The following is a 12,173-nucleotide window of genomic DNA, read 5'->3' on the forward strand; positions in this document are numbered from 1 at the left end:
TATTTTTATCCCGCTTCTGCATCAGGATCGAGGCAGCTTACAGTAACAGAAATTCATACAATACAAAGTAATTCCCATTATCCCCTCCCTCCCTTAAACACATAATAATCCCTACATAATAATAATGCAGTTATTCCCTCAACCTCAACCACCCATGAAGTTAATAATACCTATTTTATATAGTAGGTGATTTGAATGGTCATAATAAACTTATGGTGACCCTTTGAATGAGAGCCCTCCATGTCACTCTATAATCAACAACTCTGCTCAGGTGTTGCAGACTCAGGGCTGTGACTTCCTTGATTGAGTCCATCCATCTGGAATGTGGTCTTCTTCTTTTCCTTCTGCCCTCTACCTTCTACCTTAAAGGTAAAGGTTTCCCCTTGGCATGGATGTCTAGCTGTAACCAACTGTAGGGGGCGGTGTTCATCTCCGTTACCAAGCAGAGGGAATCAGTGTTGTCCAAAGATGATTCTATAATCATATGGCCAGCATGACTGCACAGAACGATGTTACTTTCCCACCTATGTGGTACCTATTTATCTATTTCATTTGTATGCTTTCAGATTGCTAGGTTGGCGAAGCTGGGAATACTGACAGGAGCTCACTTCATCCTGTGATGCTTAGGCCTCAAACTTCCAATCTTCTGACCTTACAATCATCAGATTCGGTGACAGCCACTAAGCCACCATTTCTATGTCTTCATTACTGTCTTTTCTGGGGAGTCCTCTCTCCTCATGATATGGCCAAAGTATGATAGTCTCAGTTTAATCATCTTGATTTCTAGGAAATGTTTAGGCTTGATTTGCTCTAGGACTCATTTATTTGTCTTTTTACTGGTCTGTGGTATCCACAGAACTCTTCTCCTGCACCATATTTCAAATGAGTTGATTTTCTTCCTATCAGCTTTCATCACTGTCCAGCTTTCACAACCATACATAGAAATGGGAAATATAATGGCATGGACAATCCTAACTTTAATATTCAATAATGTATCTTTACTTAAGGATCTTGTCTAGTTCTTCCATAGCTGCCTTTTCAAGTCCTAATCTTCTTCTGATTTCTTGACTGCAGTTTCCATTTTGATTAATGACTGAGCCAAGGTATGGAAAACCTTGAACTGCTTCAATATTTTTATCATCTACTTTAAACTTATGTAAATAATCTGCTATCATTATTTTTGTTTCCTTAATGTCTAACTGTAAATCTCCCTTTGCACTTTTTTCTGTGAGTTTCTTCAGTGATCATTCCAAATCTTTGCTATTTTCTGCTAGTAGTTACGGTGCCATGGGCATATCATTATTTGTTGGTATTCTTTCCTACAGTTTTCATGGGTCCTTCCCCTGAGTCCAATCCTGCTTTCTGTTCAGCATACAAGTTCAACAGAGAAGGTGATCAGCTTTGCCTGACCCTCTTGCCAACTGGCAACCATTCCGTTTCTCTGTATTCTGCCCTAATAGTAGCTTCTTGTTTGTAATACAGGTTAAGCATCAGAACAATAAAATGTGACACACCCATTTCTTTACTTTTTCATTGTCATTACAATCAAAGGCTATAACCTATAAAGTACAGACTGATTTCTTTTCACATTCTTTGGTGCACTCCATTATCCAAAGTATGTTTGTAATATGATCCATACTACCTCTTCCTTTCCTGAACCCAGCTTGAACATCTGTTATTTCTCACTCAATACATGGTAAAAGTCTTTCTTGTAGAGTAGGGCTTATTCCTTCATATATATAATTGGTAAAAGTGTGTCAAAGAAAATTGCAGTGAGATCTCAGAAAGCAGCTGAGATTTGCTATGCAGCCTGCCCAATGCCTTCAAAGCTAGCTTCTGTCCTCAGGCCTGGGAAAAGTGACTTTCTATTTGTTACTGAAATAATAGTCAATTGCTAATCTGGTTGGTCTCTGCATGTGATATGAAGGAAGTGCCATTTTGCCCTTTGCCATAGGCTGTGAAATACCTTGGGCCAGCCCTGGAAACTTTTATTGTTATTGTTGTTGCTGCTGGTGCTGCTGCTGTGTGCACCTCAAAGTCATTTCCAATTTATGGTGACTCTAAGAGAAATCTATTAAGGGTTTTTCTGGGGCTGAGAGTGTATGACTCACCTGAGGTAACCCAGTGGGTTTCTGTGGTCGAGCGGGCAATTGACCCTAATCTCCAGAGTTGTAGTCCAATGCTCAAACCAGTACACCAGATTGGCTCTCTTTGCAAACGTACTACAGGGGGCCCTTGGTATCCACTGGGGTTTGGTTTCAGGATTCCCCCATGGACACCAACAAATGTGGATGCTCAAGTCCCATTAAATACACTCTGATATTTCTCAGAGCACCTTTTCCAGACCACCTAGGCCACAGTGAAATGGTGTCCCTTATATAAAATGGCAAAATCAAGGTTTGCTTATTGGATTTTATATATTTTTAAAATATTTTCAAGCCATGGAAGATTGAATCCATGGATAAAAAAATCTGTAGATACGGAGGGCTGACTGTATCTGCTAAATTTGAAAGAAAAATGCTCATTTGCTTTGCAATGAAAATGTTTTCTGTTCTGCTTTACAGGAGTAACAACTGTATTGTCAATGACCACTCTGATGATGGGCAGTCGTAACTCAGCAACGAAGACCAATGGTTTTATTAAAGCCATTGATATTTACCTAGGCATTTGCTTCAGCTTTATATTTGGTGCTTTGGTGGAATATGCAGTCGCGCACTATATCATGTCTCAAAAATATGCATCCAATAAACCTCAAAAGGTGAGCAAACAATATAAAAGGTTAAGCAAATCTTGCTGCCAACAAACATTTGCAATAAAATGCTCTGCATACGTGTCCATGTGCCCATGTGTGCACACACATTTATATGTACAAATGTTTATATGTATTCTTGTGTGTATGTGTATGCTTTTTTGGTTGTGGAAACTAACACAATGGGAAAATTGTAAGGATGAACTTTAATATTTAGTCATAGGCCTTGTGTACTTCCTTAAAAACATAGTCTGAAAGTGTCAGATTTTTCAGTTGAGGCAAGCAGGAAAATGTAACTTATGCATTTTTCCTGTGTGTGTTTGTGTGTGTGTGTGTGCTTAGAAGGAGGAAAGATTTTACCTTCTAGACATCCACCTTCCCAGTTAAGAAACTAGTGAACCATCATATATCATAACAAAGCCAAAGGCATTTCACTAGTCTGCAATTATTATTTCAGATTATGTTTACTCTTGTATCCATAAAGTCAGGGCTGGTTCCAAGTTCAAAGTATCTTGGGGCAAAGTGTGCTCTGGTACAGTGGTCTCTTATGATGGTGGACTTACTGTAGGTGGTCTTGACTGCAGAGAAGGTGCTCTAAGACGTATCAGAGTGTTGTAGCATTGCTTTAGGGAATTGTGGAAAATTAAAATGGCAACTAGACCTAGCCATCACATTTTTGTTAGAGCATCTGTGTGTGTATGCGTGTAAAACATACTATAATAAATGGAATATAATATATTAGGGACCTGAGCAGTCATTCCTGCTGGATCCTGCTGAGGCAATTTGATAGTAGCAGCTGGCCAAGGTTAAAAAGTCACAAGATGCTCAAAAGGTTATTGTTCAGCAATAAAAAATTCCTATGTGTACCCTTAAGCCTTCTTCAGGGGGCTGCTTAGAATAAAACGTCGGAAATTTCTGAAACAGGAACTCTCAAATCATTTATTGAGCAAAATCAATAAACATCATTCCAGTCAATGGTTTGAGAGTTCCTGGTTCAGAAATTTCTGAAATTTGATTCTAAGTAGTTCCCCAAAGAAGGCCTTAAGAATACACTTCGTGTGAAACCATAAACAACCATGTTTTGAGCACCTTGATATGTGTCTCTAGTTTCTTTAATGGATTCCACTGGATCCTCCCTAGTTTTTGCTTCTTTAGCCATGGACACCAGGTTATGCTTCCCACGTACTCAATAGTATCTTTCATTTTGCATAGGCCCATATTGAAATCATATTCAGCCATAATCTCTCCCAGTTATAATTTCCCAGAATCTAACAGAGTAATGACAACTGGCAGTATTTCACTAGCAGTTTTAAAGAAATTCCAGAGCTGCTGTTTCTGTGAGTGGTGGCAAAAGGCCAAAAAATTCTTTTGTGATATTGAGATGGGTGGGGGAGAATTTTATTGCATACCCTTCAACATTTCACAGATGGAGACCAGGACACATGGGCCAAGCAACAATAGTGATCAAGATGGGAAAAGTTATTAATGAGGAAGAACTCACAAGTTAGGAGTGGCCACAGCAGTATGCTTTTCTCTGAGCCTACTGGGAAGAGCAAGATTCTGACCCCTCTCTTCTGTCCCTAGTTGAGTTAGTTGAGTGCAAACCACGTTTGCATTTTGAATTCAGTTTGTAGCAATTGAAGTAAGCAGAGGAGAAAAGGGAAAGTAGTAATAGGAGAATGAAAAATGGGACATTTTAAAAACAGCTGGAAGAGTACAGTAGCAAAGGACTAATCAGGACTGTCTCTGCTAAATCAGGATAGTTGGAGGATATGTTATTGAGACTAAGAAATTCCTAAAAATTATGAGCCATCAAAGGATATGTTCACTGAATGACTGGGCAGGATATTAATATTTGGTCCCTCAGGCTCTAATATCAGTGAATCAGAATTTGGCTTTGACTAAGATTTCCAGGGATTTTAAAAATCCCAAACAAATGGTGTGTTGGCAGCCGAGTTATGCCACACTCTTGCCATTTGCAGTTGCATTACCTTATATTCTGGTGGATTGTTTACTAAATAGTGAGATAGTCACATCCTCACCTGTTAGTAACTTTTTCCTTTTCTAGGGTTCACCAGATGATGTTTGCACAGAAAACGAGGATGTCACTATCACCAACATCCTGAATACTTCTGTCACCAGCTACAATCAAAAGATAAACTTCTCTGCCATTGATAATGTCAACTATGGTGGCTTAACCATGACTCCAAAGGACAAAATGAGAGTCATCTTGAAGAACAAAATGCACAAAGTCATTGACTCTCTCACCATTCAGAATCCATGCAACATTGATCACTATTCAAAACTGCTATTTCCCTCTTTTTTTGTAGTAGTTAATTTGGTATACTGGGCTTATTATCTGATGTTTTAGGAAAGTGTCTCAAAGAATAGTATTTGTCAGTCTATCAGTACAGCATACACAGAAGTTCATTTTTCAACAAGTGTCAGTATTTCAGTGGATGCAGTATGTGCCAGATGATTTCCTTTTGGCAGGACATCTAGAGCTGCTGATGTGACCCCTTGTAGAATGAAGGGACTTTGGGGACAGCCTTGCCTATGTTTTTTCTCTGGCACTTCAAATGTTGATGTGTATTACTGTGTGTGGCTGCATTGCCACATTCAGGATTTGTCCCAAACCCAGCACTAACAGGGTTGTGCCAAAAGCAAAGTCTAATATGTGGCAGGGCATGGGTGGTGATCTGCTGGCTGCAGTAGTGTGGTGGCAAATTCCAAGTGAACATCATGTCAGGCTCCGTAGCCATGCTGTCAAGGGAGAACCCAAAAATGTAAACATCTGTGGCCTTCCATATCAATTAATTTATTCTTCCCCAGGAGCAAGGCTTTTGTAAATCTAATGGGTCTTCACTGTCCAATCATGGCTAAGGCAACCAGAATTGCTTTGCATTACAACAGGGACAGGTTGCAACAATATTTTGTTACTAGAAAAACCCATTCCTTACCCAAGTGCAGCATCTGTGAGGATTGTAGCTGAAGACAAAGGGAACAGGAACACTAGACTGAGGTGTCAGAGATGATATTATCATCATCTCTGCTGAATAAAAAGTTCTAATCCTGTGAACCTGTTTCCACTATACCTCTGGCTGGTAGTGGGGACAAAGCAGGTTAGGAGTCAACAAAGGTAAGACTCTTCTTGTGTTGTTGTCATTACATGCTAAAGCAATCAGATTTTTAAAAAACAAATAAGGCCAGTTCATGGTTGTAGGTGTATGTATGAGAGGTGGGATGAATGAGGGCATGGCTCCTTCCAAATAAAAAATCTGCCCAGAATTAAATTTTCATTCAGTACCCAAATGTATATCATTGCAGAGAATAAGACACTGAAAAAGGTTCATACATAGAACTCTTCTATTTGCTGAGTTCACATTGCCTTGATGACTTTACCTCCTTTTCTTTGAAAGCCTATACATACTGCATTTCTAAATGCTCTAATGAAGTGTTAAGTTACTACAGTGCTAGAAATCTGGGGACTGAAGGGAAATTTCAGTGGGGAGGCAGAATTGCTATTGTGGGAGAATACGCTCATTTCTCCCCGCATAGCTACCCCCTCCCAGTTGTATTAATGACCTTCCCTTCTCAGTTCAGCAAAGCTCCAGCAGGCCATCTTTAGTCACAGGCATTTTACACTTTTGTGAACAGCCATTTTAATATACAGTTGGTCCTTGATATCCTCTGGAGTTTGGTTTCAGTACCTTCATGGATGATCAAATCTCATTAAAAAGAATGGCATAGTAAAATGGTGTCTCCCATATAAAGTGATAAAATCAAGGCTTGCTTTTCGGAATGTATATATATTTTAAAATATTTTCAAGCCATGGATGGTTGAATCCATGGATAAAGAATCCTTGGATACAGAGAGACTGCTGTAGTTCTTTTCAGCCATTTGTCTGATATAAATGTATGACCAAACTGACAATGGCTGTGTTCACTATTGGATATCTCCCTTATCTATATAATACCAAAACCAGTTTGGTACAGATAATGACATTATATTACTCTCAAAATTCAAAATGAAAGCAATAAATAAAATAAAATAAAAATTGGAGCAACATTGTGCTATGACCAGGTTTGTTGAAAACGTAGTTACACAATACATTTCCAATATAAACTTTTGAACTTTATTTCATTTGGGGACTTATAGCCTCCTAATTCTCCAAGAGATATAAGAAGTGTCATCTTTCTCCTGTGGAATACATTCCTCTCATATGATCTCCAGTCTTCTATTTTGGCTTTTTAAAGAATGTACTGAACCTCTTCTTTCAGTACCTGGGAATAAGCCCTACTGAGTTCGATGGGAATAATTTCTAAGGAGAGACAGATAGTATTCCATTGTGATTCATGACCAAACTGAATGAGACAGTATGTATAGCTTTTCTGCAAGTAAACAATACATGAGGGAACCAATCTAGATCAGGATCTTGGCAAGAGTCCCAGTCAGTGATGTGACCCCAGTCTCAATCAAGCCCCGTGGGTCTGGTACATTACTCTCACTGGTACAAATGGAAGCTTTTTTTTCCCAGTGCAAAAACCAGGTACATGGCTGGGTTCAAGCCTGGACTGAGGCTAGATCGGGGTAAATGGTAAAATCCATGCTTCCTTCACATCAGGTTCCTAATTCAGACTGGGATTTGGATCAAGTCTCCCAAACTTGTGCTTTGCTTGTTTCTCCCCATAGAATCATAGGGCCATTTAGTCCAATCCCATGGCATTCAGAAACATGACTAATAAGACACTTCGGAAAGACAGTCATCCAACCTCTGTTTAAAGACCCTCAAAGAAGGAGGCTTCACTATTCCACTGCAGATCAGCTCGTACTCTCAGGAAATACTTCTTAATGTTTAGGTGGAATCTCTTTTTTTGCGTGTGTGTGTGTGTGTGTGTGTGTGATAAAAAATCCATCCACTCCATTGCTGCTAATATGCACAATAACTCTTCTAGATGTGGCCCTCTGTGCTGTACATTAAACATGTGATTTCATAATATTTCTTACACAGGTTCACTCTGTTTGTCTTACTAAAGCCGTAGGAGTAATCCTGCTCTGCAATGTAGATCTATATGTCAAAAAGATATTGACAAGATGAAAGAACCTTGGTCTGTGCTACAGCCATCACACATGCACCAGTGGCCTCTTAAAAGGGGTGAAGGGTTTTAACCTTTGCATTTAATCATTTAGTAGACAATTGGATCAAAATTCAAGCAACAGAGCATTGTGTAGAAAATGAAGGACCCCGAGTCTCACAATGTGAAATTATGGAAATTGCATTGCTTGAGTTCAAAGGTTTATGTAGATTGATAGAGTGCTGCTGTCTCCCAAGGATGTCTGTGGTGGTGACAATATGCCAGGGCACACTTGGGCTGATGTAGGGTGTCTAGGAAGATTTCCTCATGACACCTGTCAAGTTCATCTAGCAGGCACTTACCATGTGATTGATTAAAGTTACTCCAGGCTCCTTGCTCTATGAAATGAGCACAACATATGAAACATTATGGATTTTTCTTTAATAACCTTTTATTGAGCCATTTCTCCTGCAGCCCATTGCAAAGGATCAAAACCGCATATTCATAAATCATACATTTTATAAAGTGCAAGACTTCAGGAAAATAACGCCAGAGCAGTACTAGAAATTGCAAGGTGAATGAGCACAAATGCTAGTAATGAAATGTGGGTTTGAACATCTTGGCATTTAAAAAACAATTCTATAAAATGTAATAAAGAGAACTGCTTTAAAAAAATATCACAAACAAGGATACTTGCTCTCTCTTTGTCACTTCCTTTCCATTCCAAACAAACTATAGTGCCAATGCTTTACCCTGAAAATCTCTTTAGGCCTCATATTTATATGATAAATTTTGGTCTATAGTTTGTGTATATTGTAAGAGGGTCACTCAGGCCAAAGTAGAAGATTCAGGGTCACCATCTTTTTTACTGCCCCTGTCAGTGACTGTTTTCAATGCCTGTTCAGGACTGTATCAATGGCTTATCCTTTGAAGGCTAGTAAATTTAACTGCTTGTATTTGGGGTTATTGACAACCTCAGAACTTGGAAAAGTACCTTTCTTTGTACTGCAGCTCCAAGAACAGTAACTTATCAAAGCTCTGGTTGATATGCATATCTATATTCCTGTATTCTACTTGATATCCTACCCTTAACTCTTTGCTTTCCATTATTAGTCTTACACCATTTCTGCATGGTAAAAAAATCCACCAAGAAGTGTGTTTGCAAGACCTTTTCTTCACTTATTAGTTCTCCTGGGTCTTTGCCATGCACATCATTCCCATGACAGCAACAGCCTTATGGCACTGATGAAGTGTCAACAGGAGCTTCAAGGAGCTTGATTTTAATATTCATTGACATGAAAGAGCTCAGCTTGTGCTTTGTATTTTTTAAAAAATAAATAAATCTACATGTGGCTTTCATAATTGTTTGAAAACATAGTGCCAAGCATAAATGTTTCCATCTGTTGACATGATGCTCATGCATTTTTCATAAAAGATGAGGCCCAACCAACAGTATCTTGCTGGAGTACTAGCAGTTCTATTAGTCTTTTCTTTGCCATCCAGAATTAAACATGATAGCCCGAAGAGCCACATTTTATGTAAATCAAATATGTACAGTATTGATGAGGTAAATTTATAATAAAGCTGTTAGGTTCTGCTGAATCATATGTACTTTATATACTTTCTACTTGTTGGACATGGGAGAGAATGGAAAAATGCCCACAGAGAAGTTTCTCAGTATTGTCAGAGGAAGCAACTTTAGTACGCCTGTAGTCAGTAGCTGCTAATTTGTATGTGTCTCCAAACGTTTAGGGATTGAATGCATTAATGTCATTTCCTATTTGTTGGTCTTAGCCTCAACCTCTCATGCCCTGCATCAGTTACTCTGCAGTTTTGAGTTGGTTAATCCTTCATGTTGTAGTCTGCTGTTCTCTCTCTCTTTCCTCCATGTTTGAAGAGCGCATATTACAGAGCCTCTTACTATAATATGTTTTGAAACCTTAAGCGTTTGTAAGTAAAGTCACTTCATAAAGCAGACTAAGGCCGCTTTATTTTTTGCTATACTCTGTGGGGGCTGGGTGAGGAGATGTGACTGTTTGTTGCTCAGCTTCTGCTTGTGAAGACTAATTACAGCCATCCCTCCGAATCCATGGATTTATTAATCACGGATTCAACCTTCCATGGCTTGGAAATATTTTTTTTAAATCCAAAAAGGAAAGCTTGTTTTTGCCATTTTATATAAGGGACACCATTTAATGGGACTTGAGCATCCTCAGATTTTGGTATCCATGGGGGGTCCTGGAACCAAACTCCAGTGGATACCAAGGGTCCACTGTACTCTGAGGACTTTCTCACATCAGGTTGCTAAGACCCCACAATCACATTAGTGTAGGAATCACAGATATACCAGTTTGGGGACAATAATTTTCACACAGCTCTTCAAAAGTGCCTTAGTGCTGCTATAGCCCAGGCTCTGCTTTCTGTATGCGAGTCTTTGCCTTTCCCAACATGCCTTTCAGCCTCTGTTGTTTCCCCAATTGCTCAGTCACAGCAAATCAGAAAAGAAAAAATGGAAAACAGCCTGCTTGGGAACAGTGAGTGGGTGGCTGCCTGCATATCAGAAGTGCAGCAGGAGGAACTTATCACATGTGAATCAATAGTGGAAAAGCAATTGAGAGGCACTGATGAGTTTTGGCCGTCAGTGAAAAGAAGCACTCCAGAAACAGATGGAAGACGAAGCAGCTACGGACCAGAGACATTATTATCCTGCTGTAATTCTGCTTTGGCAGCCTCGTGTCATGAATGTCTATATGTTAACATGGGAATGAAAAAGAGTGAGGAGATTATTACACACCAAATCCATGCTGGGATAGAAGCAGGTTGTAACCATCACCAACAGAATTTTCCCATTCTTGAAAAGCTGCCGGAGAAGTCTGGGTTGGATATGGGCTGCCTACTGCCTGGGCACAGGGCAGTGAGATAGAATCCATTGGTGATGGTTACAACCTTATCGCGGTATGGATTTGGCAGAGCTCATAAGGACCTTATACAGTCGCGCCTCGCCATACGCTGCCTTTTTATAGGTGGCTTTGAGCATAGGCGCTCAAAGCCGCTGGTGCGAGCGGGGGAGAAGGGGCGGCGCGTCCCATTCAATTGAATGGGTGCGCGCGCCCGTTGCGCCCCGCGCGCTGCCACGCCGCCACACTGCCATGCACGAGCCCCATTGGAAACAATGGGGCTCGAGCATAGGCGGAACTTATTATACGCCAAGGGATCCAGAACAGATCCCCCGCGTATAATAAGGTTCCACTGTAGTAATCTTATCATTGCATGAATAGAAGCATGACAATTTAAAAAAGTTTTTGATACAAATCCCAGAATTCTGTAGGACAAAGAATTAAATTGGTATCAAACTGTTACAGCTGTGGAGGCGGAGATATAGGGGCTTATTGCATTGTATTTAAAGCAACTTATCCCCAATGGGATACAGTGGCGTTTAATTTTAAAACCAGGTGTTATCTCACGCAGCCACGGCCAAGTGATGAAAAAATGGCAAGCTCCCATTTTTGAAAAGCCACTGGATAGGCATGGCTGGGATCTGGGCTGCATACAGGTTGCATTCGCCCAGCTGCATCTGCATGAGATAACACCCAATTTTAAAATTAAACATGACTGTATCCCATCGGGGATAAATCACTTTAAATACAATATGATAATCTCCGGAACTGTTGACTTGCAATACTGGGTTTAGTATTCCTTAAGTGATAAAACACTGGAGTTATATGGTATGATTGTAATATTTTTCACTGACTCTCTTGCAGACATGTAAAAGTGTGTGCACACACAAATACACAGCATAAGTGAAGGCAAAGCTATTATGTGAATATGGAGATCATTCTGATCCAGTCATAGAAATAACTACTTGTTTAAGCTTGCACATTATTCAAAACATAACATCTGAAATACTCCAGCTTTTATAGATGACGTATAGGAGCAAATCATTAATAAGACATTAAATTGCACTGGATATTTTTCTGGAGAATTTTTTTTTTAAGATAAGAGTCCATAAGCAGTTAAAATAGCCTAAATATATATGATACAAGAATAAAGTAGAATTGTGCACTACCATGGGCTACAATTATATTATCTGAAATGAAACTTGCCATGCATATCTTGACTATGAAGATGTTCCATATAAAATGAACATACATAGATAAAGAGCCCATTGGCTAAACTCAAGGCGGCCAAGGAGAATGTTTTATGAATAGTATCTCCCAATTGTTCAGATCTGGGTTTTGGAAACTATCAGCATAGCTACGCTGCAGAATTAAAGGACTTTGGCACCACTTTGATTGCCATGACTCTATCCTACAAAATCCTAGGATTTGTAGTTTAGTGAGGCACCAGA

The 12,173-nt window shown here is 39.6% G+C and overlaps 2 protein-coding genes across 2 annotated transcripts in view; both read left to right on the forward strand.

Annotated features, from left to right (window-relative positions):
* The window catches only part of LOC121929377 (gamma-aminobutyric acid type A receptor subunit pi), a 34,415-nt gene extending 28,481 nt beyond the window's left edge, over positions 1 to 5,934 (forward strand). Inside the window, exons 9-10 of the mRNA XM_042464944.1 lie at positions 2,565 to 2,758; positions 4,818 to 5,934. Coding sequence (XP_042320878.1) covers positions 2,565 to 2,758; positions 4,818 to 5,120 — 497 coding nt within the window. The 3' untranslated portion in view covers positions 5,121 to 5,934. The remainder of the gene's footprint in view (positions 1 to 2,564; positions 2,759 to 4,817) is intronic.
* The window catches only part of FGF18 (fibroblast growth factor 18), a 650,869-nt gene that overhangs the window by 64,252 nt on the left and 574,444 nt on the right, over positions 1 to 12,173 (forward strand). The gene's annotated exons all lie outside the window — the stretch shown is intronic.

Source organism: Sceloporus undulatus, chromosome 1, assembly GCF_019175285.1.
Source record: "Sceloporus undulatus isolate JIND9_A2432 ecotype Alabama chromosome 1, SceUnd_v1.1, whole genome shotgun sequence".
Lineage (NCBI taxonomy): Eukaryota > Metazoa > Chordata > Lepidosauria > Squamata > Phrynosomatidae > Sceloporus > Sceloporus undulatus.